The sequence below is a fragment of the Botrytis porri genome (assembly GCF_014898465.1).
Source record: "Botrytis porri strain MUCL 3234 chromosome Unknown BPOR_006, whole genome shotgun sequence".
NCBI classification, from domain to species: Eukaryota; Fungi; Ascomycota; class Leotiomycetes; order Helotiales; family Sclerotiniaceae; genus Botrytis; species Botrytis porri.
Window position 1 is genome coordinate 1,021,118 of NW_024066080.1, and position 19,067 is coordinate 1,040,184.

At 42.8% G+C, this 19,067-nt stretch overlaps 6 protein-coding genes across 6 annotated transcripts; 5 read left to right on the forward strand and 1 right to left on the reverse strand.

Annotated features, from left to right (window-relative positions):
• Positions 1–522: 522 nt before the first annotated feature.
• Positions 523–3,452, reverse strand: EAF01_004834 (uncharacterized protein). Its single transcript, XM_038913088.1, has 4 exons — positions 3,140–3,452; positions 2,606–2,989; positions 1,462–2,559; positions 523–1,412 (listed from the first exon to the last, which is right to left on the reverse strand). Exons 1-4 carry the CDS (start codon positions 3,392–3,394, stop codon positions 1,017–1,019), a joined length of 2,133 nt encoding a protein of 710 aa, XP_038771174.1. The 5' UTR covers positions 3,395–3,452; the 3' UTR covers positions 523–1,016.
• A 205-nt stretch (positions 3,453–3,657) lies between these two features.
• On the forward strand, positions 3,658–4,902 carry EAF01_004835 (uncharacterized protein; the record flags this gene model as incomplete). The annotated part of the gene is made up of 1 exon (XM_038913089.1): positions 3,658–4,902. The coding sequence occupies one exon, from the start codon at positions 3,658–3,660 to the stop codon at positions 4,900–4,902; it is 1,245 nt and encodes a 414-aa protein (XP_038771175.1).
• Positions 4,903–5,443: 541 nt separating this feature from the next.
• EAF01_004836 (uncharacterized protein) lies at positions 5,444–5,808 on the forward strand (the record flags this gene model as incomplete). The annotated part of the gene is made up of 3 exons (XM_038913090.1): positions 5,444–5,547; positions 5,596–5,638; positions 5,680–5,808. 3 exons carry the CDS (start codon positions 5,444–5,446, stop codon positions 5,806–5,808), a joined length of 276 nt encoding a protein of 91 aa, XP_038771176.1.
• A 1,610-nt stretch (positions 5,809–7,418) lies between these two features.
• EAF01_004837 (uncharacterized protein) lies at positions 7,419–9,489 on the forward strand (the record flags this gene model as incomplete). Its single annotated transcript, XM_038913091.1, has 5 exons — positions 7,419–7,760; positions 7,975–8,057; positions 8,111–8,309; positions 8,363–9,197; positions 9,257–9,489. 5 exons carry the CDS (start codon positions 7,419–7,421, stop codon positions 9,487–9,489), a joined length of 1,692 nt encoding a protein of 563 aa, XP_038771177.1.
• A 1,795-nt stretch (positions 9,490–11,284) lies between these two features.
• EAF01_004838 (uncharacterized protein) lies at positions 11,285–12,827 on the forward strand (the record flags this gene model as incomplete). The annotated part of the gene is made up of 3 exons (XM_038913092.1): positions 11,285–11,541; positions 11,592–11,767; positions 11,827–12,827. 3 exons carry the CDS (start codon positions 11,285–11,287, stop codon positions 12,825–12,827), a joined length of 1,434 nt encoding a protein of 477 aa, XP_038771178.1.
• A 422-nt stretch (positions 12,828–13,249) lies between these two features.
• Positions 13,250–15,419, forward strand: EAF01_004839 (uncharacterized protein). Its single transcript, XM_038913093.1, has 4 exons — positions 13,250–13,790; positions 13,936–14,082; positions 14,298–14,633; positions 14,685–15,419. Exons 1-4 carry the CDS (start codon positions 13,738–13,740, stop codon positions 14,806–14,808), a joined length of 660 nt encoding a protein of 219 aa, XP_038771179.1. The 5' UTR covers positions 13,250–13,737; the 3' UTR covers positions 14,809–15,419.
• Positions 15,420–19,067: the final 3,648 nt, after the last annotated feature.

The window sequence follows — 19,067 nt, forward strand, 5'->3', positions numbered from 1 at the left end:
TCATAGGCTATGATTCTGTGATGAGTAGTACCCAACTAAGCTTGCCAAGTTTCTAACCACTACCAATGCATATGTTATACGGACAATTCGATATCTTGATCAAGTGAGAAGCAGGTAGAGTCAGGTGTTTATTTTGGACCACCTAGTACTGTTTCACAGATTAGTTGATTGACACAAACAAAACGCTATTTACAAGTTGTCAAAGCCCCTAAACGTGAACTCTAAAACTCTTGAAAGATTTATAAAACAGTTCAACGGCAACGTCTCCTACAAAATTCATTGCGGAAATTCCCTGTTTTTCTCCCAAACAGACGCTTTGTAAATAGATTGAAATGTGCATTGGGCTCTTGAAGTAAGCAAAGCCCCCCTCTGATATTCCTCCTAAGCGCTATCCTTACCGAGCCTACTAATCAAATGAGCATCCTTTGTTTCGAAAATTAGTGTCATAGGTACTAGGTATTACAAGTTCGTGTTTCCAAATGAACGGATCGTGTAACAGATTTGAACCCTCGCACGGTTTAGTTATTTCTTGGGCTATATGTTTCCGGTTTCGATGAAGTCAAATGTTTATGATCATCCCCTAGAAGGAAATGGTCACTTCTACGGGGTGTTTCTTTCTTACATGATTGATTTGTGTGTTCCCCCCCTTCTAAATGCCCCTAACAGTCATGGAATTTCTAGAAGCGAAAAAGAAGGATGATGGAAGCTCACGCATTGATCTCTCGGAATTTGTAGTTACTTATTACATAGGACGAGGATCTTGTTAAAACACATGGTTTATCATATCAATTATAAGTCGTTCTTACAATCAAGAACATTTTGCAAAAAGTTCGTTGGTCATTAATGAATGGTTATTTTTATCATCTGGCGCGATATAATATGATAAATTCACCATCTATGTGTGACATCGAATTCTCCGAACTCCTCAAGGATTAACCAAGAGGTATTTACAGGATCCACATGCCTATCTGATAACATGTGATAAACATTTCGCGAAATCTGCACATTTCTGTGTCTTAACGAGTAGGAAGATCAGCCTCTTGACCCTCGAAGATTGGCAGTTCTTTCTCTATATCTGCCCAAACCTTGGTGCCGTCAACTAACTCTTTGATAGCCGCCAGGATCTTCTCCTGGGATGCACGGACTTGCTTGGTGGAATCTCTATCTCTCAAAGTGAATGTACTATCGTTAACGCTTTGGAAGTCGACGGTGATGCCCAGAGGGGTACCAAGTTCATCGTTTCGGCTATAACGCTTGCCAATGGATGCCGAAGAATCATCAATACGGCTAGAAATACCCATGGATCGGAGTTTATATGAGATTTGCTTCAGGAAGGGCTTGAAACTCTCATGAGAAGAAAGGGGAACGAGCAGTACTTTGGTGGGAGCAACAATTGGTGGGAATGAGAGAACCTAGATTTTGTTAGTCGCTACAAATGCATGAGAATGAACAATCACTTACACCACGTGCTTCATCGCCACCTTCGCTACCACGGGTCCAGTAGTTGTGCTCCATCAAGGCGTACAAAATTCTACCGATACCAAATGAAGGCTCGATTACATTTGGAGTATATTCTCTGGTGTTTTCAACCCGGGTTCGGAGCTCAATCTTGATAAGATCAGCACCAACTTCGGCTTTACCATCAGCAATTCCATCGACCTCAATGGCAATCTTTCCATCGTCTTTGAGTTTCTTTGCAAGAGATTCTAGTTTTTCTTGCGACAGAGCTTCAATAGCAGCCTCAACAGCCTTACCGTCCTTCTTGAATTTAGGGCCGAACTTCTTCTTATCGAGATCAACTTGCCACTCCTCGATATTAATTGGAGTATCTAATCTTTGACGGACCATCAAAGCCGCACCGGTCTTCTTCGCGTGTACGCTGAGATCATAAGCGCTTCTGTCAGCACAACCAACACACTCAACCCAACCAGAGCTGGTATGCAACTCGGCATCCCAGCAATCTGCAGCATAATGAGCCATCTCATTGGCCATGTGCTGTCTGAATCTAACTTTGGATTGATCAACACCAATCTTAGCAAGAAAGAGCTGGATTCGTGCCAAAAAGTAGCCAAGGGTCTCGTTGTCGACGGTACCATTTTCAACGGCCTTACCGATAGCCATTTTTTCAACATCAGTTTTACCGGCTAATTGAGTATGGCGATTCAATAAAACAAGCTCTACATCTTTGACATCGTTGAAACGTTCATGCTTCTTGCCGCCTTCGGGATCAACAAAATGTTCAATCTCAGCCATCAAGAATTCTCGAACTCTCAGTAAGCCACCACGGGGAGAGATCTCATTTCTGTATGACTTGCCAATGGAAGCAGAAGCAAATGGCATTTGTTGTTGATTGTACTCGAGAAGCTTGGCGAAGTTGACAAATTGACCTTGGGCAGTTTCTGGGCGTAGATAACCTGGTGTGTTACTGCTTGGACCAATTGCAGTCTGGAACATAAGGTTGAAAGCCACTGGTGCGGAAGGCTCCATGCCAGTTTCTGGGTTCTTCATTTCGTACTTTTTGATCAATTGACCAAGCTCTTCTCCATTATAATTATCGATCTAAAAGGTCAATATTTATACTTGTAATATCATTAAATAGACGCACCTTTGCCAAAATTTCCCCGTATTCTTGAACGACGTTATCATCGAGTTTGACAGCTTCAATTCCCTTAGTCTTCTTCTTCTTCTTCTTCTTTGATGGGTCCTCTTCTTCCTCAACAACTTTGACACCTCTAGCTTCCTTGTCACCTCGCAGCCTCGACTCAAGTATGTCTTCAACAAAATGATCCGCTCGCATGATATCGCCGTTCTTGGGATCTTTGCACATCCAATCTGCAAACTTCTCAACGTGACCACTAGTTTGGAGAACTTCGGCTGGAGTCAATGCTGTGCAGTCCAGTTCCAACATATCTTCTTCCAAGACGAAATGTTTGCGCCATAAGTCAACAACGTTTGCCTGCAAGGCGCAACCTGGAGGACCATAATCATACTACATGAGAAGTCAGTAATTGCCCGGAAAAGAAGGCCTAACATAGGCTGAAGGTTTGAAGCCTTTTCAGGAAGTGAAAGGGTCGTAGAATTAGATGCATGCAGAATGTAATGAACATTGGGAACACTGTATGAAAGGCTTCTTGCTTACAAGACCAGCGACTCCATTATAGATTTCGAAAGAGGGAGTATAGAACATGCGCCGCCTCAACATAGAATCGAGGACTTGACGATCAAGGGGCTGACCCTTGAGGGTGGTAGTGGTCGACATTATTTTGCCCTTCTTTTGTTGTGGTGTTTGGTATTTATGGTGGGGTGTTGTAGCTGCAAACGTTCGAAATGTGAGCTGTGGGTTTAGTTTTGGTTTGAGGACAATATTTCTTAAAAGGCTACAAAAAGATCGCATTCACCGAAGACTCATCCAATGATAGGTATGAGTCGAAGAAAGTCTGGGAACCTTTCAAAAGCTTTGCGATTCATAAAAGTCGTGGGGGAATTTCTTTTTGTGTGACTCGTCGCGAGGGGGACAGCCTTGTAGATCCATCCACCAATCGGGAAGAAGCGGCCGCATACCGATATCAGGTAAAATAATTTTTGGATTTCCTCTTCCGTTTTTCTGGACATCCTTTCCTCTAGGTATTTACTATATCGACACATAATAATCTCACAATGGGTTCCAAACGTGTACACCCAGCCTCTTCGAAGGCAGCATTACCTTTTAAAACTAGTAATAAATTCAAGAGACAAGATCTACATATCAAACAAAAGAAGGCTCGTGATAACGATCGCAGAGATATACGCTTCAAACGAAAGAGAGAAGAAGATAGAGATCCCGAATTGAGAAGGCAACGGTTAGCGAAGAACATTCCACATACAATTGATAATAAGCGTGTTTGGGATGAAGTATCGGGCGATGGGAACGACCTCAATATCAGTGTAGATGTCGAGCAATTAAAGAGAAGGCGCATAGAAGAGGCGGAGGCTGCAGAGCAAGAACCTTTAGATGAAGAACCAGAGGAAAAGGACGATGATGTCGATAGTATGCTGGATTCGGATTCAGAGAAGGGATCAGACGATGAGGATGAAGAAACCGAAAGCCGACCTCGAGCAGTTAGCAATGCGCCTTCAACAACCAGCACAAATCTCGACCTTACACCATCTTCCCTAGCCCTCAAATTTCCCACCCTCTTCACAGATGAACCTCCGCCAGCTCCAAAAATTCTCCTCACAACCTCCTTAAACTCTACACTCCATGCAGAAGCTCATCTGTTATGCACTCTCTTCCCAAATAGCAATTACGTTCCTCGATCGGCCCATCGCTATGGACACAAATATTCTCTACGAGAGATCTGCAAATTTGCTACAAATCGCGAGTATACATCCGTTGTCATGCTTAAAGAAGACGCCAAGGTACCTACTGGTTTGACCATCGTCCATCTACCATCGGGTCCTACTTGTCATTTCTCGATCAAGAATTGGGTTGAAGGAAAGAAGTTGCCTGGTCATGGTAACCCAACAAATCACTACCCAGAACTTATTTTGAACAACTTTCGCACACCATTGGGATTGTTGACTGCGAGATTATTCTTGACGCTGTTCCCACCACAACCAGAGTTACAGGGTAGACAAGTAGTCACGTTGCACAACCAACGTGATTATATATTTGTCCGAAGACATCGATATGTTTTCAGGGAGAAGCGAGAAACAGAAAAGAGCGTAGTAGGACCGGATGGAAAAATCGTGGAAGGTGTAGAGGGCATTAGAGCTGGATTGCAGGAGCTAGGACCAAGATTTACGTTGAAGTTGAGAAGAGTTGATAAGGGAATTGGCAGAGCAGGCAGTGAAGGTGATGATGCTGTCCAATGGCAATGGAAGGCTGGAATGGAGAAGCAAAGAACAAGGTTCAACCTTTAGCATTGTACTCTCTATACATACATAATTTGATTTTTGATACCCTCATATATACAAGTCCCATCCAACATGGTGTTCCTATCCTGCAAGTCTTCGAGTCCGGAGTACTTCTAGTTGCTTGCCTCTTCTCCACCTTTCCACAAATTCATTGCAACTCCTAGCCCATGAAGAGAGAATCCACCACTTTGAAACAATTGAATCTCCAGCCTCCTACGACTTACAGTGGTCGTGACTAGTCAACCTCATCTCCTTCATCTAATTCGTCAATTTCTACAAAGCGACCAGATAAATACGTCTATTAGTCTTCATGGAGACCGTCTCAAACGGATTCACACTGATCCCGAGACAAGGCCCTTCAATCAAAACATCTCCCATCTTCGTCGCTGTGCAAAATCTCTCATGTTCACTTCTTACGCGAGATAATTTATCCAACTTTCTTGGCTATATGATCTCCAGAACTTTGTGATGATGGCCAGGATGACGGCCTTGCTGCTTTTTAGATTCCTCCTCATCTTTTATACCATCCACTCGGTTAATAGCAGTTATGATTACTTCGAAGCCATATTCCACGGCATTGATTGAAGCTGCAGCTCCTATTTCGGCACTAATCGCACCACTGGAAACTACGGAAACAGTTGTTGATTCCAGGTATGTATTGTTCTAATCCGTCTAATGCGGATATGATATTCTACACAGGCTGAGGCGGCAATCTGAAAAGCACATCTTTGAAAGAACAGAGGTGTGTTTTCATTTCAAATAAAGTAAGAGCCAAAACAATAGATCGGATGTGTTAGATGTTGTTCTTGCCTTGTGAATATTGGTTTCGCCGTTCGAAATGAAAATGAGGTCGGCTGTATCATGGAGACCACGGTTCATGAAACACTGGACGTTGATCCTCGCCTCAGGTGACTGAAATGGCATATATAAGATACGCGGCCCTTCATTTGATGCAGAGGGTTGGATGGTTTCTGAAGTAGTCAATTTGCCCCCTACGACGCTTCCATTTCCTGCTTGTTGCTTTTGCGAGAAGAGAGTTTGATACAAGGCAAAATATCAAGGAATATCCCTTCGAAGAATGCTATCTAACATCCCAGAGAAAGTGGCCAATTCTTCCGAGGGGAGCACGCTTGCAGATCTTCTCAGGATAGTAGTGGCATCCAATGCCACGGTAAGTGCCTGGAGTGTTTAACATGCTGTGCTGCAAGCTATCCAGCAATGTTCTCAAATCTGAATGCTACGTTACCCCGTCATCTCCATATCGATGGAGCCCAGTAAAGCTTAAAGAAAAGCATGGATCCAAGCTCTCCTGATGTCATATACGCAAGTCGTTGATGACTCGAGCTTCGAGAACCTTGGAGACTGCACTACAATCCGTATTTTGGGTCTCGATAGTAAGACACGCTCCTGAAATCATTAAACTGAAGGATTCCTGAAGGCGAAACAAGATTTTAACAACTGACATATATTATGATATGACATCCCTCAGTTGAAGCGTCGGAAGCTTTTGTCAAATAGTCTTGAGCTGGTTAAGATCCCTTTATTCCTCAACTAGACTTCGCTGCGCTCCAAGTTTACTACAGTATGGTGGAAAGCTTAAGAGATAACTTTACCTCATTCCCCATAACCTGCATAGATAGAAGACCGTTATCTATTACTCGAAATGAAATGAGACTTGGAAGGGTGGGGTGATGTTTACACCAACGGATTCCTTCCAATCATGGAAATAATTGGCTAATGCAGCCAACCTCAACGTTATCTTCCCCGCGATGATGAATCTCGGGAATTCAAGCGGCATGATGAACAAAACGACAAGTTCAAAGATACCAAAACTGACACACGAATATTATACATTATTTTCAATACTCAATATCAAATCATGAATTCATTATTTTGATTTGAAATTGGAAGAAATGCATTTATAAGATTTCAGTTTACTATTAGGAGCACACTTTCTACATTTCAATGTAAATTGATATGATCATAAGATATCAAGATGTGAGTAAGTTCAACGCAAGATGATCATTCTATCCGAGCGATTTAGTGTACCGACCACTTTTGTCGTCCAGACTCCAAATAGACAACACCTGAATTAGCAAGACAATAGCTTTGTCGTTATCACACTTCACCGATAAAGTTCGTCATTGATGGTTATCGGGATATTTCATGATAATCAGGCCGCGGAGTAGCCAGTGACATTTCAATTGTCGAATGAGAGCTCAGAGTTGGTTGTCATCATTGCATATACTTGCTCTTTTGGGCCTCTAAGTGGAGAGTTGAGATACACTGCATAATCTCATATCTATATGATCACCGGCCATGATAGACTTCGTGATAAGTTCGCTATACACCATGACCACTTGAGATGTCTTAAAAACAGAGAGATCATCGCAATGGTTACCTGACCAAAGAGCTAGCACCTTCTGTCGTCTGCTACGTCAAAAGGTCAAAGTCAAACTCGTTTCTACCATAGTTTCCTTTCATTATCTCTTCTGCGGTTGATATTTGTGTCTTGTTTCACGATGGAGCACACCAATCATCAACATGATGAACTGGACACACGCGCTGTCCCAGGGACCATTCACTTGGTAGATCTCGAAGGTGTGATAAAGGAGCAGCATGCATCTGCATCACAATTACAGGATGTTGTCCTTGTTCCATCGCCATCCAGCGATCCAGACGATCCGCTAAACTGGTCGCCAAAACGGAAGATGTTATCAACAGCATGCATGTCCATGTATACTCTGATGGTTGGAATAGCATCTGCCGCAGTTTACAGTGTATTGGAGCCCATAAGTAAGGACACAGGCTTAACAGTCGCTCAGCTAAACGCGGGCACGGGCTACATGTTTTTATTTTTCGGAGTGAGTTACACTATCTCATATGCTTCCTTTCACAGCATAAAGCAATGGAAGGTCTAGAATGGCTAGGGAAGCATGGAAGGACGATCGAAGTTTGTCTCAAAATAGAGTCTAGCCCTTTTTTCCTTTCCATCCAGAATAAGGTTTCTCTTACGGAATCTGAGCGATATGTTTGATATCTGAGTACCTGGTCGCTGATGTTGTACTTCGAGTCCAGTGGGGAACTTTAATCGCCCAGCCCATGGCGCTACAATACGGTAAAAGACCGGTGTATCTATTTTCTATGCTAGCAACTCTGGGGTCAGTAAATGTTTAATCCATCATATTGCTTGTAGAAGTACTGACAGAACAAGTACCATGCTATGGGTGCCGCATGCTACATCAAACTCTGCCTGGATTGGAAGTAAGATTCTACAAGGTGCTGTCGGAGCCCCTATCGAATCACTATGCGAAATTTCGATCACAGATGTTTATTTTGCCCACGAAAGAGGTTCCTACATGGGATTATATGCTTTCATGCTGGCTGGAAGTAACTTTTTAGCTCCAATACTTGTGAGTTGTCGAGAGGTGATAATTGTCCCTCATTTGAGCTTACAAATTTACAGGCTGGCTTTATCAATGACGGACAAGGATGGAGATGGGTGATGTATTGGTGTGCTATCTTTCTAGCCATCGGATTTGTATTCTGCTTCTTCCTTATGGAGGAGACAAATTACGATAGAGCGCCTCAAGAAAAGACAATTTCCGGAAAAAACACAACTGGAATGACCACGCCAACAGAAGGAGTGCTCCAAGAGAAGTCTTCTGCTTCTTCAGAGCCACTTGATCCCGAGAAAGGTACCTCTCCCGAAGTCTCAAGATCAGTTAATCAGAATATTGAGCACGGCACCATTTATTACGAGCCAAAGACATATATTCAGAAGTTGTCTTTGAAGGATAAGAAAAGAGATTTCAGGCTCTTCCGAATGATGATTCGGCCTCTTATCTTCATGTCTCTACCATCAGTTGCCTACGCTGGATTCTCTTATGGCAGTAATTTGATCTGGTTCAATGTCCTCAACGGGACTGCCTCCTTGATTTTGAGTGCTCCGCCTTATAACTTTTCATCTTCCATGGTCGGATTGTCTTATGTTTCACCTCTACTTGGAGTAGCTTGTGCTTCCTTTTATTCCGGAGTCATAGGCGATAGAGTCGTACTATGGCTCGCCCGTCGTAACAAGGGAGTTCTGGAAGCAGAGCACCGCCTTTGGCTGTTCTCAATATCCATAATCCTCATACCTGGCTCTTTGATCCTTTGGGGTGTCGGAGCAGCTCATCACATTCATTGGTTTGGACTCATAGTTTCCATGTTCCTTATTGCTGGCACAAACGGTATTGGTATTCAGTTGTCTGTTTCGTACTGCATCGATGCTTATAAAGACTTGAGTGGTGAAGCCATGGGTATGTACCTTCTATCATCCTATTTGCCTTCCTCAAGTCCAAGCTAATGACTTTCACAGCTACTGTAATTATCATCCGAAATACAATGAGTTTTGCAATGGGCTACGGCGTCACACCTTGGGTTACTAATATGGGTTATCAAAATGCTTTCATTGTGGCTGCCTTTGCTGGTCTTGCTCAAGTTCTTACGTTCCTTGCGGTGGTGAAATGGGGCAAGAGTTGGAGAAATAACACGAAGGGAAGATACTACAAATATGTGGAGGAAAATGAGATTTTAGGAGTCACGCACTAGGAGAGTTAGAAGTCCTGGTAGGGAAGGGATTATAAACGAGACCTTGGCTCTCCTCCTGCCCGTCATATCTCCACAAACTTTGAAATCGACTGAGGCTCAAGAAACATGTGACAATGAAAGGATGTATCCATCACAACAATCACAGCACACTGAATGCATCTTATTTTCCCAACCTTGGCATGAACACCAATGTCCAGCTGCCATATCAAAACTGGCCATTATCGTCCGGTCTTATGTTCGGTCGATAGTATATATCTGCCGTCTCATGCGAATCTGGACTGAAGGCATTCTCCAACATTAATATCTAAGTTGCGCGCCTGAGAAAACACGAGATGGGAATTTACACGACGTTTGTGTCCTCGCGCATCAAGGATTACGGTGTTGGATTCGGGATCTCGGATCTTATAGGCAGTATATTAAGTGGTGAGAGTCGTCCGAACTCAGCTCTAGCTCAGTCGCACAAGGCCTAGCTGCAGGAAATTTGACGGTCTCGGGAGGAAACAAGACACTAAGAATAGCTATCATCGGAAGAATAATGTATCGAAAGGTGCAACGGCTGAATCCATCCGCTACCCTTATCAATGCCCAGGCACACCAGGAGATTTGATTATGCTTATATCGTGAAGGCTGTTGATATGATTTGACCAAAGTGCCCTTCTCCGTTTGCTCATGAGTTGCCTTTGAATACGAGCTACATGACACATTCCAACTGGTGAACGCTTTCGAAGTAAACAATTTTATCAGGGGCCAAAGGACGTGCATAACGCCAAGGCCTCGTCATCCGGGAGGAGCCATGACTGAGATTCTCGACATGATTTTGTTTTTCTCGAAAGCTTAAACTGCAATTTCCACTGCAGGCCTTCTCTCATTCCACCACTTCCACCGATGGTAAGGGAGTTCCATATAACGTTAAAACAAAGAAGAAAAGCGACGTGAGAAGAAAATGGAGGTTGTGATCAAAACATGCGTACCGTACCCAGCTATCACAAAATCATTGCATTTGTCTGGTCATCATGATTGGCACCACGAAGTCGGAAAGACCCCTTCATTCGAAATTTTCCGAGTTTTTAACATTCTTAGCACCAGTTGGTTGTAAGGGATCATGCAAGAAAGTCATCTGCCGTGCGTACATTCAGCCGTCCAAAGAGATTTCTAGCATGGAAGCATTCATTGTTCATCAACATTTCTACGCTTTTTCTTGTTATCAACTTGATCGGGCATGGTCCTAAGACCTTTCTTTCCCCACTTACTATCTTTTCTACTCTCAGGTCATTGTGACCTACATGAATATTTTCTTTAAACAGTATAATCAGTTCTAGGACCTGCATCTATTTGTAGGAGCTATACAAAAAATCAAACAGAAAACCTCCCATTTGTCTCATTCAGTGATGGGAATCATAAGAAGGCTGCACAAATCCTGCATCCTTGTTGTGCATCTATGGTAGGCTGCACGTCGACGGTTGTACCCATACAAATCGGATATACTCAGAGTTTTGACCCTACTTCTCTACTTCCCTGCTCATTGTCGCTGCATATCAGGTCAGCTTGCCTCTGCTTTGGGGGTTTAATAGGAAGTCCATTTCCCACCTTGCATCGTTCTTCACTTCTTCATCGGTTTTATAACCCTTACAGTCGCTTCAATTTTTTCGAAAAAGTCCTTCGTTTCCCACGAGTCTTGACATAATAGAAGCTCGGTGTAAAGCTTCTATTCTATAATTTTTACTATATATAATTTTGCAACGAAATCATACATTGAAAGTAGTTGCACCTCACATTCTTTCAAGAAACGATCAACATGAAGTCTGTTTCGATCCTCGCCACTGTGGCCTTGGCTTCCTTGTCAAGCGCACATCCAGGACCTGCCATGCCAAAGTTGATGGGCGGCAGGGAATTCCTCCAAACCGTTAAGGGTCGCTATGCCATGCCAGCCCCAATCACATCCCCCGTACATGTAGAAGAAAGATCGCCTGAGGTAGTACCCAGAGCGGACGATCCAAATACTTGTGGTCCAGGTGTTGGTAGCTGTGTAAATGCATGCTGTTCTCCAGAAGGGTAGGTACTTTTCTCTTAGCCCTACAGACGTCAACTAACGGATCTACTAGATATTGCGGTACTACAGAAGAGTATTGTGCATCTCCAGATTGTCAATTTGAATACGGACCTCTTTGCGATACACTCCAAGTTCCAGCTGGCGGTTCTACAGCAAACATCGAACGCCCACATATTGGAACTGTTCCATATGGTGGGGCTGGTATTTATGATTGCCAAGTCGCTGGAGGTTCGTTTTTCCTGGACTCTTTAAAGATTTGGAAGAGGCTAACTTGTGTATCCTACTAGACATCGCGTTTACCTTTGATGATGGACCTTATCTTTACACTAATGATCTCCTGGACAAACTTGCAGCTTATGGGGCCAAGGCTACCTTCATGATTACCGGCAACAATCTTGGAAAGGGTGCAATCGATACCACTCCAGAGTACACTGCTATTGTCAAACGTATGGTCAAGGAAGGTCATCAAATCGCATCCCACACCTGGGGCCACCAGAATTTGACATCCCTCGACCCAAAAACGTTCAAGAATCAAATGTACTACAATGAGATGGCTTTCAGGAACATTCTTGGATATTTCCCAACATATATGAGACCTCCTTATTCCGAGTGTAATGCCACTTGTGGTGATCTCATGGCAGACTTGGGATACCATGTAACTTATTTTGATTTGGATACTGAGGGATATCTGAACGATGCTGCAAATCTCATCCAGAACTCCAAAAACATCTGGGACAAGGCCATTGCCACGGCAGATGCCACCACTGGAAATTTCTTGGAAATCGAACACGACATTCATTATCAAACCGTCTACAATCTTACAGACTACATCCTCGCTTCCATGTACTCTCATGGATTCAAGTCTGTTACCGTCGGGGAGTGTCTCGGAGACCCATCCGAGAACTGGTACAGAAGTGGTAATGCCAGCACTCCTGTTCCTACACCAAGTAAACAAATCTCCGATGACGGTTCCTGCAATGCTGATATCACATGTCTCGGTTCCACCTATGGAGACTGCTGTTCTGTCAATGGTTATTGCGGTTCTACAGACGACTATTGCGGTACCGGTTGTCAATCGGCTAGCGGAACATGCTCTGGATCATCCACATCCTCAACTTCTGCAAAGCCAACCAGCACTCAAACGGTTTCAGATGATGGAAGCTGCTCAAGCTCTACCACTTGTAATGGATCTAGTTTTGGTAATTGCTGCAGTCAATATGGATACTGTGGAAGTACTACTGATTATTGTGGTACTGGATGTCAAAAGGCCTTCGGCACCTGTACTTAGGGGGTTAATCAGAGGAGCATGGAATGGAGGTTTGAGAAGCTTTTCCTTTCGCTGTAGATATGACACTATGAGAGGATCCGGGGTAATTCTTATGACTACAATATAATAATTATTTAATAGATATTTCAAACAAAGTCAAGCACGACACCAAAAACTACTATATACTTGGCCTTTTGATACACCTGGTGAGCATGGCCTAGCCTCTAGCATCTTCTCAACGTCACGAGGATGCTTCATCGCTCCAGATCCAGTTCTCGCCTGAACCGCGACTGTGAAGATCCTTTCGCAGTACATTTCTCATATGGATAAACATTCCAACGACAGAGAGGTGAGGGCGTAAGTCAAACCGTTAGTGACTAAGCACGCACCTCTGACCACCTAACATCTGATGGGATATAGTAAAGTTGCATATCAACAATACACATTCTTTGCAAATTCGATAGGAAGTCAGACAACCGCTATATTGAATGACTGTCTCCATAAAGCAGTATAGTACCATTTCATCGATTCGATCACGAGATTTCAATCTTTAGGAATTACCTACCATTATTTCATAATCACCAAACTGCCAGTGATTCTCGAATTTTCAATCGAGTTGAGTGACTCGGTACACCACCACTCTTTTTATTTCGCGAGTCGATGGCAAGCCAATGGAGCGCTAAACTCTAACAGGTAAAGCCTTCACTAAACACACTCCATTATTTACTCAATACTATCTGAAAGAAAGCTTCGAACAAAAGATGATCCTTCCTTGACATCAATACCTGATAAACTCATCGCAACTCAAGTCCCTTACCTATATCCATATATATCCCTCCTATCCTCTACTCATCGATCATCATCCACAGATCATACTTACACCAAACAAGACTTTCTACCCTTACTTGTCAAGTTCCAGGTCCTCGTGAACATGACAACTCCAGCGGCAGATTCGCAAATCAATCATGCGGATGCTATAAATTAGTGCGTATTATCTCCCTCCTGATATCTCCCCTCAAAGTCTCAAAGTCTCTCTCAACATCCCATTCAATATGTCCTTTAGAGAGATTAATGACCAGACAACAAATACCAATGAAAAGGGAAGGAAAAAAACTGACAAAACACACAGCTGGGAAAGCATAGAAGCAAGTGATGATGGAATGTTGGGAGGCTTTCCGTATATCAGTCGAGTGGATATACAAGGATCAAAGAACTTTTTAGGGAAACTGGGGGTAAAGGGTGCGAAATTGGGAAGGGCGGTGGATTGTGGGGCGGGGTGAGTTATTCTTTGTTGTGCAAGTTTTTGTCTGTTTCCTGGGCGTGGATTAAGTCGTCTTGTGGTGTTTTCGCCGTGTGGTGTCTTTTCATCAGCTGATCAAGATGAGGGTTCAATGACTGAAAGTTCAGTACTATAACACGAATGAAATCATGGATCGGGGTCATTCGTTGATCATAGAAGCTAGAACATGTGTGAATTAACACGACTTCCAGAATCGGTCGAATTACAAAAGCATTGCTTCTTAGTGTTGCTGAGACAGTGGATATTGTGGAACCAGTAACGAAGTTCTCTTCTGCGCTTATAGACCAACCTGGAGTTGGCCAAATATATTCGGTTGGCCTGGAAGCGTGGACACCAGATGCAGAAACAAGATATGACTTGATGTGGAACCAGTGGTGTCTAGGACATTTGACAGACTCTCAACTGGTGGAGTATCTTCAGAGATGTGGAAAGGTGTTGAACGAAAATGGTTGGATCATAGTTAAGGAAAACATGAGCACACATGCTGGCAATGATATGTTCGACGAACTGGATAGTAGTGTCACTAGGTATGTGAAAATCAAAAGTAATTGGGATAGAAAGCTTACATGAAGCGTTAGGACTGATGAGAAATTTCGTGCACTCTATGAGAAAGCTGGCTTGAAGTTAATGAAGACGGAATTGGCGAAAGGTTTCCCAAAGGGATTGTACCCTGTCAGGATATATGCATTGAAGCCGGAATGAATGTCAAACATAGCTGCCATAAAATTTTGAAAACATCAAAAACTCTTCGCTCAACACACATAACATCGCAGAAGTACCGGTTACATCGAAACTTCACTTGGCTTGAAGGGGCACGGCATGTCAAGGATAATGTTCTAGGACGAAGAATTCTATCTGGAACACAAATACTAGAGAGCCAAGTGCGGATTCTACTCGTCTATTACTGGAGTAATTTGCCACACTGTTTGAGAGTATGGGCGTTATTCGTTCTCAAATGAAATGACTCTAAGCAAAGTCACTGAGTTGTCAAGATGATTATATTCTCGGAAACGTGATCCTAATCAAGCCTGTGAAACTCGAACTCAATTTGGAAGGTAAAAAGCTCAACATGTTCTTACCATCCACAACTACAACCATGTTCCTTCTTGGAATAGTTGAGAATTAAAGAGTTGAGAATTACGTCTTCAATCGCCTAGTTTATCTTTTTCCATTGCTTACACCACTTTCTCATCCTTAAGATATACAATATGGCCCCACGATTGATTCCCCTTTTGCACATCAGTCTTTTTGGTATAATTATTATTCTACAATTTATCATCCTCCCAGCAAGTAGTTACGTGCTCGAACTAAGAACGTCAATTATCTCCACCAGACTCTCCCTTGACGAGTGGCAGTTCTTCACGTTCAGAATCGAGCACCAAAGCCCAATCAGTAAAGGGATACTTCATTCGTACGGAATAAAAATTGGCCTTCGAAGGATTTTCTTCGAGGTTCACCATCTCTATAAAGGACGTTAGTTGATCTCAGTCTTTGAGTTGATTTTGCTTGCTTGCTTATTTATTGTACGAGTGTAGATCAGCAAGGACGATTATTGGTACCACAACTTTCGACGGCGGCCATCGCTCTAAATCTGGATTTCATTGCACGTTTTGTTTCTAGACTTGGCTGTCATTCTTATTTTTCTTTACCTCGTCGAGTTTTCGAAAGCATCTTCAATCTTTAGCCTCTTTGCGTAAGTAATCTGTGAATGTTCGTTCTGTTTACTTTGCTTGATGGGAATTTTCCCGCTAATGCAGGCTTAGTGTTCGAAATGGATGGGCTATCGGGGATCACAACACAAGATCGAATGAGGGCGACTTTTTTGGATCGTGAAGACTCTGTGAGGAGAAGACAAATAACAACAAAGTGAATACGAAGCTTGAGGGACTGTGGGAAGAGAATCGATCGGAGTTGTGTGTTTGCAGCAGTGGAAGAGGATATGCGTCAATTGACCGGCACAGCAAATTACTCCTTTTAACCTTCACCAACTCGAAGAAACAGATCTCTAAGAGAGGTGAGAAGATACTCATCACCAAGGAGTTCCCAATCCGAGACTGTCACACATAGGTCTGATGAGTCGATAGACATGGTGGATGAATAGCGTTTCTAGGATGTTAATTTCCTTTCTTATTACTGGCCTGTAGGCGTAATTCTGCAGATTTGGGATTAATGAATTGTATAATGATGGAGAATGGTATGGCAGGGTATGGGATTGATATTATTGGCGGCTGGCAGGTCTTATTTGAATGACTTGAAGTTGTCACCAGCGGTGCTGTCAGCGAGGTGAATTACATGATCAAGCAATATGAGAAGTAGTCATCGTGTAGAGCTGTCAAAGGAGAAGCTATTTGTCACGTCATTCTGCTACTAGTAGCAGCTAAATTGTTCTTAAGTCGAATACACAGCTTCATGGCATTTCGCAATTTTCATCTTTCTCAGACGGTATGCGCTTTCTTGTGACATATATCTTGTCGCCTCTATATTCAGCCCTACAATATTCCCATCATAGAATCACCTCTTCTTGTGGAGATAATTTGCTACGAGTATGTATGTATGTATGTATATAGTTGAGCTAGAGGGAGGATTGTTTGAATGGGAATGGGAATGGGAATCTGAATGTGAAGCTGGAGGTTCGATGAGGGATAGGTTTGAGTAGGATATGGGTGTGGGGATTGAGATGTTTTGTGTGGCATGTGAGATGTGGATGTGGGCAATTTTGGATTCTGTACATTGAATTTCAAATACCTATGAATAAAGGAGTTGGTGATTCAAACTTGGGGTTGAAAATTTGGGTAGCGAGATGAATCGTCGATGGATGGAATATTGTGATATCGAGGTATGTATTCTGTTAGATTTCTCTTGCAAGTGTGGGAATTCGGTTGGTCAGTCAGTCAGTTAGTCAATATGACAAACACCTTCAGGGGAGATCGTGTATGGCAATTTGTAAAGCATCGAGCTTCGAGGAATTGAGGCAAGTAGTATGATTTATGTTTGAATGATTAACGTAATTTGGATCTTCTGGAACCTGCGAATGATCGTTCGGCGTGGTGTTCTGTTTTTGTTTGTTAAGAGTGCAAAGGATATACTGATAGAGAAACATAGAGAGGAGAGATCAGATGGATGGCTGTCGATTTATCACTACAGTATTACTTTCCCATTATTTCTCTACTCCGCGAAGAAGCTTCAACAATTGCAACTGCGTGCATCCAAATCCTGAACTTCCCAAGTTCACTACACACTGTACCTAAAATCCCCATCTCAAAACCAGCCTCCAAACAGAACAGCACACTTTCAAATCATCAAAGCAACATACTTCAGTCACCCGCTCGTTCCTGCATATGATTTACACTCCACTTCCGCTTCCATCGAAAAACGGGAAGTGGATTTGCTATTTCAGTATTGATATGTAGATTTGACTCCATGGGTTAAGATTTCTGTAGATTGAAAAATTTGTTATGTTTGGGGAGGAAGAAAACTTTCGAAGGGGGAGGTTTTTTTTTTCAGAGTGGGAAGATGGAGTTGGGGCGGGATTTTTTGTAAAGGGTGCGACTAAGAATTATCTTTCTAGGGATAAAGAGAGAGAGAGAGAGATGACTTTGGGTGTTTTGTATGACGGGACGATTATATAGTTCTTGTTTAACTGTCGACCATTGGAAAAAGGGGAAACAAATCAACATTGATCATACTACAGTACTTTATCTAGTATGATGAATTTTCAGTATAGCAATAAGGAATTTCATTAATCATACCACATATTAGCAAACACCAGTTCGTATAGACGACGCACCTCGCATTCATCCCATGTAAGAATACATTTCTAATTTCTCTCAGCGTGCAAGGAAGAATCTCACAAGCTACGACGCATAATTCGGCTTAGCCAGTCCCTACTTCCCTTCTCTTTGAGCCGCAGCAAGGTGTCCTGAGCAAAGAGCATAGAACATAAACAAACAGCTCACTCAAAAATCTCTCCCGATTCCATCTCGCATCTGAGGCATACAGGTAATACAACCCCAACACACCAAGCCATCTATCCACTCCTCCCCCTCCAAAATATCTCGTAACAACAACCTCCAACCCACATCCCAAGAAACCTCTTCCACACACCGACTATTCTCTTCTCCCAATCCCTCTCCCAAATTCCACCAAAACCAAGTCTTTTTTTTCTTTCCATTCCAGAACAAAAAGCTTCCAGACATTTTCCACCGCGCTCGTCGACTCCATATATATGAAGATTCTGACGTGAAAAAATTCCAACAACCATGTCATATCTGTGCGTACCCAGCTCCAGCTTTCTTTACTCGAGAGTTCCGGGGTTTAGAAGTGGGACATGCGAGCCGGGTCCCCGGTAGATGTTCCACAGAGACAATATGATAGGATAACTACCTGCCTAGCTATTGATCCAGGAACAAGAACGGAAACAGCAGCTAAAATCTAGTTAAATGCTTTGCGATAACCAATGGGAGGACGTTGGGAAACGGTCGTGCGAGCATTTTTATGCAACAAATGATAGGTATGGATTAAAGTAGAGCTAGGTAGCTATGCTACACTAAAGTCTTTCAAGCCAGCGCTTAGCCTTGCAATTTATCGTGGTCCACACACAGTAATAGATCCACAGGGCTGAGGAAACTTTGCCCTAGTAGCCTTATGCTCAATAATTATATACAGGGATATATGTGGTCTAGAACTTTGGTAAAATTCTGCTGAATTAGATTGGATATATTTTTCGTGAATATTCGATTGCATATGGTAAGTTTCTAGATATTTTGAGAGTAATGGACGACATAGACTCATCTCGCGAACTATATTACCAGTGTTCAATGTAGGTAGATAAACATGCCATATCATATAATCCCTATACATGCCTTGTAAACAATCACGAGAGCATTAATCTCCTTCTTACCAGCTTCACAAAGAAGAAAATACACCCAGAACTTCCCAGTACCTATTGCTGATAAGAAACA

Bases quoted from the DNA above. Each gene is read 5' to 3' on its own strand.
- EAF01_004834 (XM_038913088.1), bottom strand. From the start codon at position 3,394: ATGCGATCTTTTTGTAGCCTTTTAAGAAATATTGTCCTCAAACCAAAA. The intron at 2,990-3,139 runs GTAAGCAAGAAG...CTTCTCATGTAG, and splicing joins ATAATGGAGTCGCTGGTCTT to TATGATTATGGTCCTCCAGG. The intron at 1,413-1,461 runs GTAAGTGATTGT...AACAAAATCTAG, and splicing joins GTGGCGATGAAGCACGTGGT to GTTCTCTCATTCCCACCAAT.
- EAF01_004839 (XM_038913093.1), top strand. From the start codon at position 13,738: ATGACAACTCCAGCGGCAGATTCGCAAATCAATCATGCGGATGCTATA. The intron at 13,791-13,935 runs GTGCGTATTATC...CAAAACACACAG, and splicing joins CATGCGGATGCTATAAATTA to CTGGGAAAGCATAGAAGCAA. The intron at 14,083-14,297 runs GTGAGTTATTCT...CACGACTTCCAG, and splicing joins GCGGTGGATTGTGGGGCGGG to AATCGGTCGAATTACAAAAG.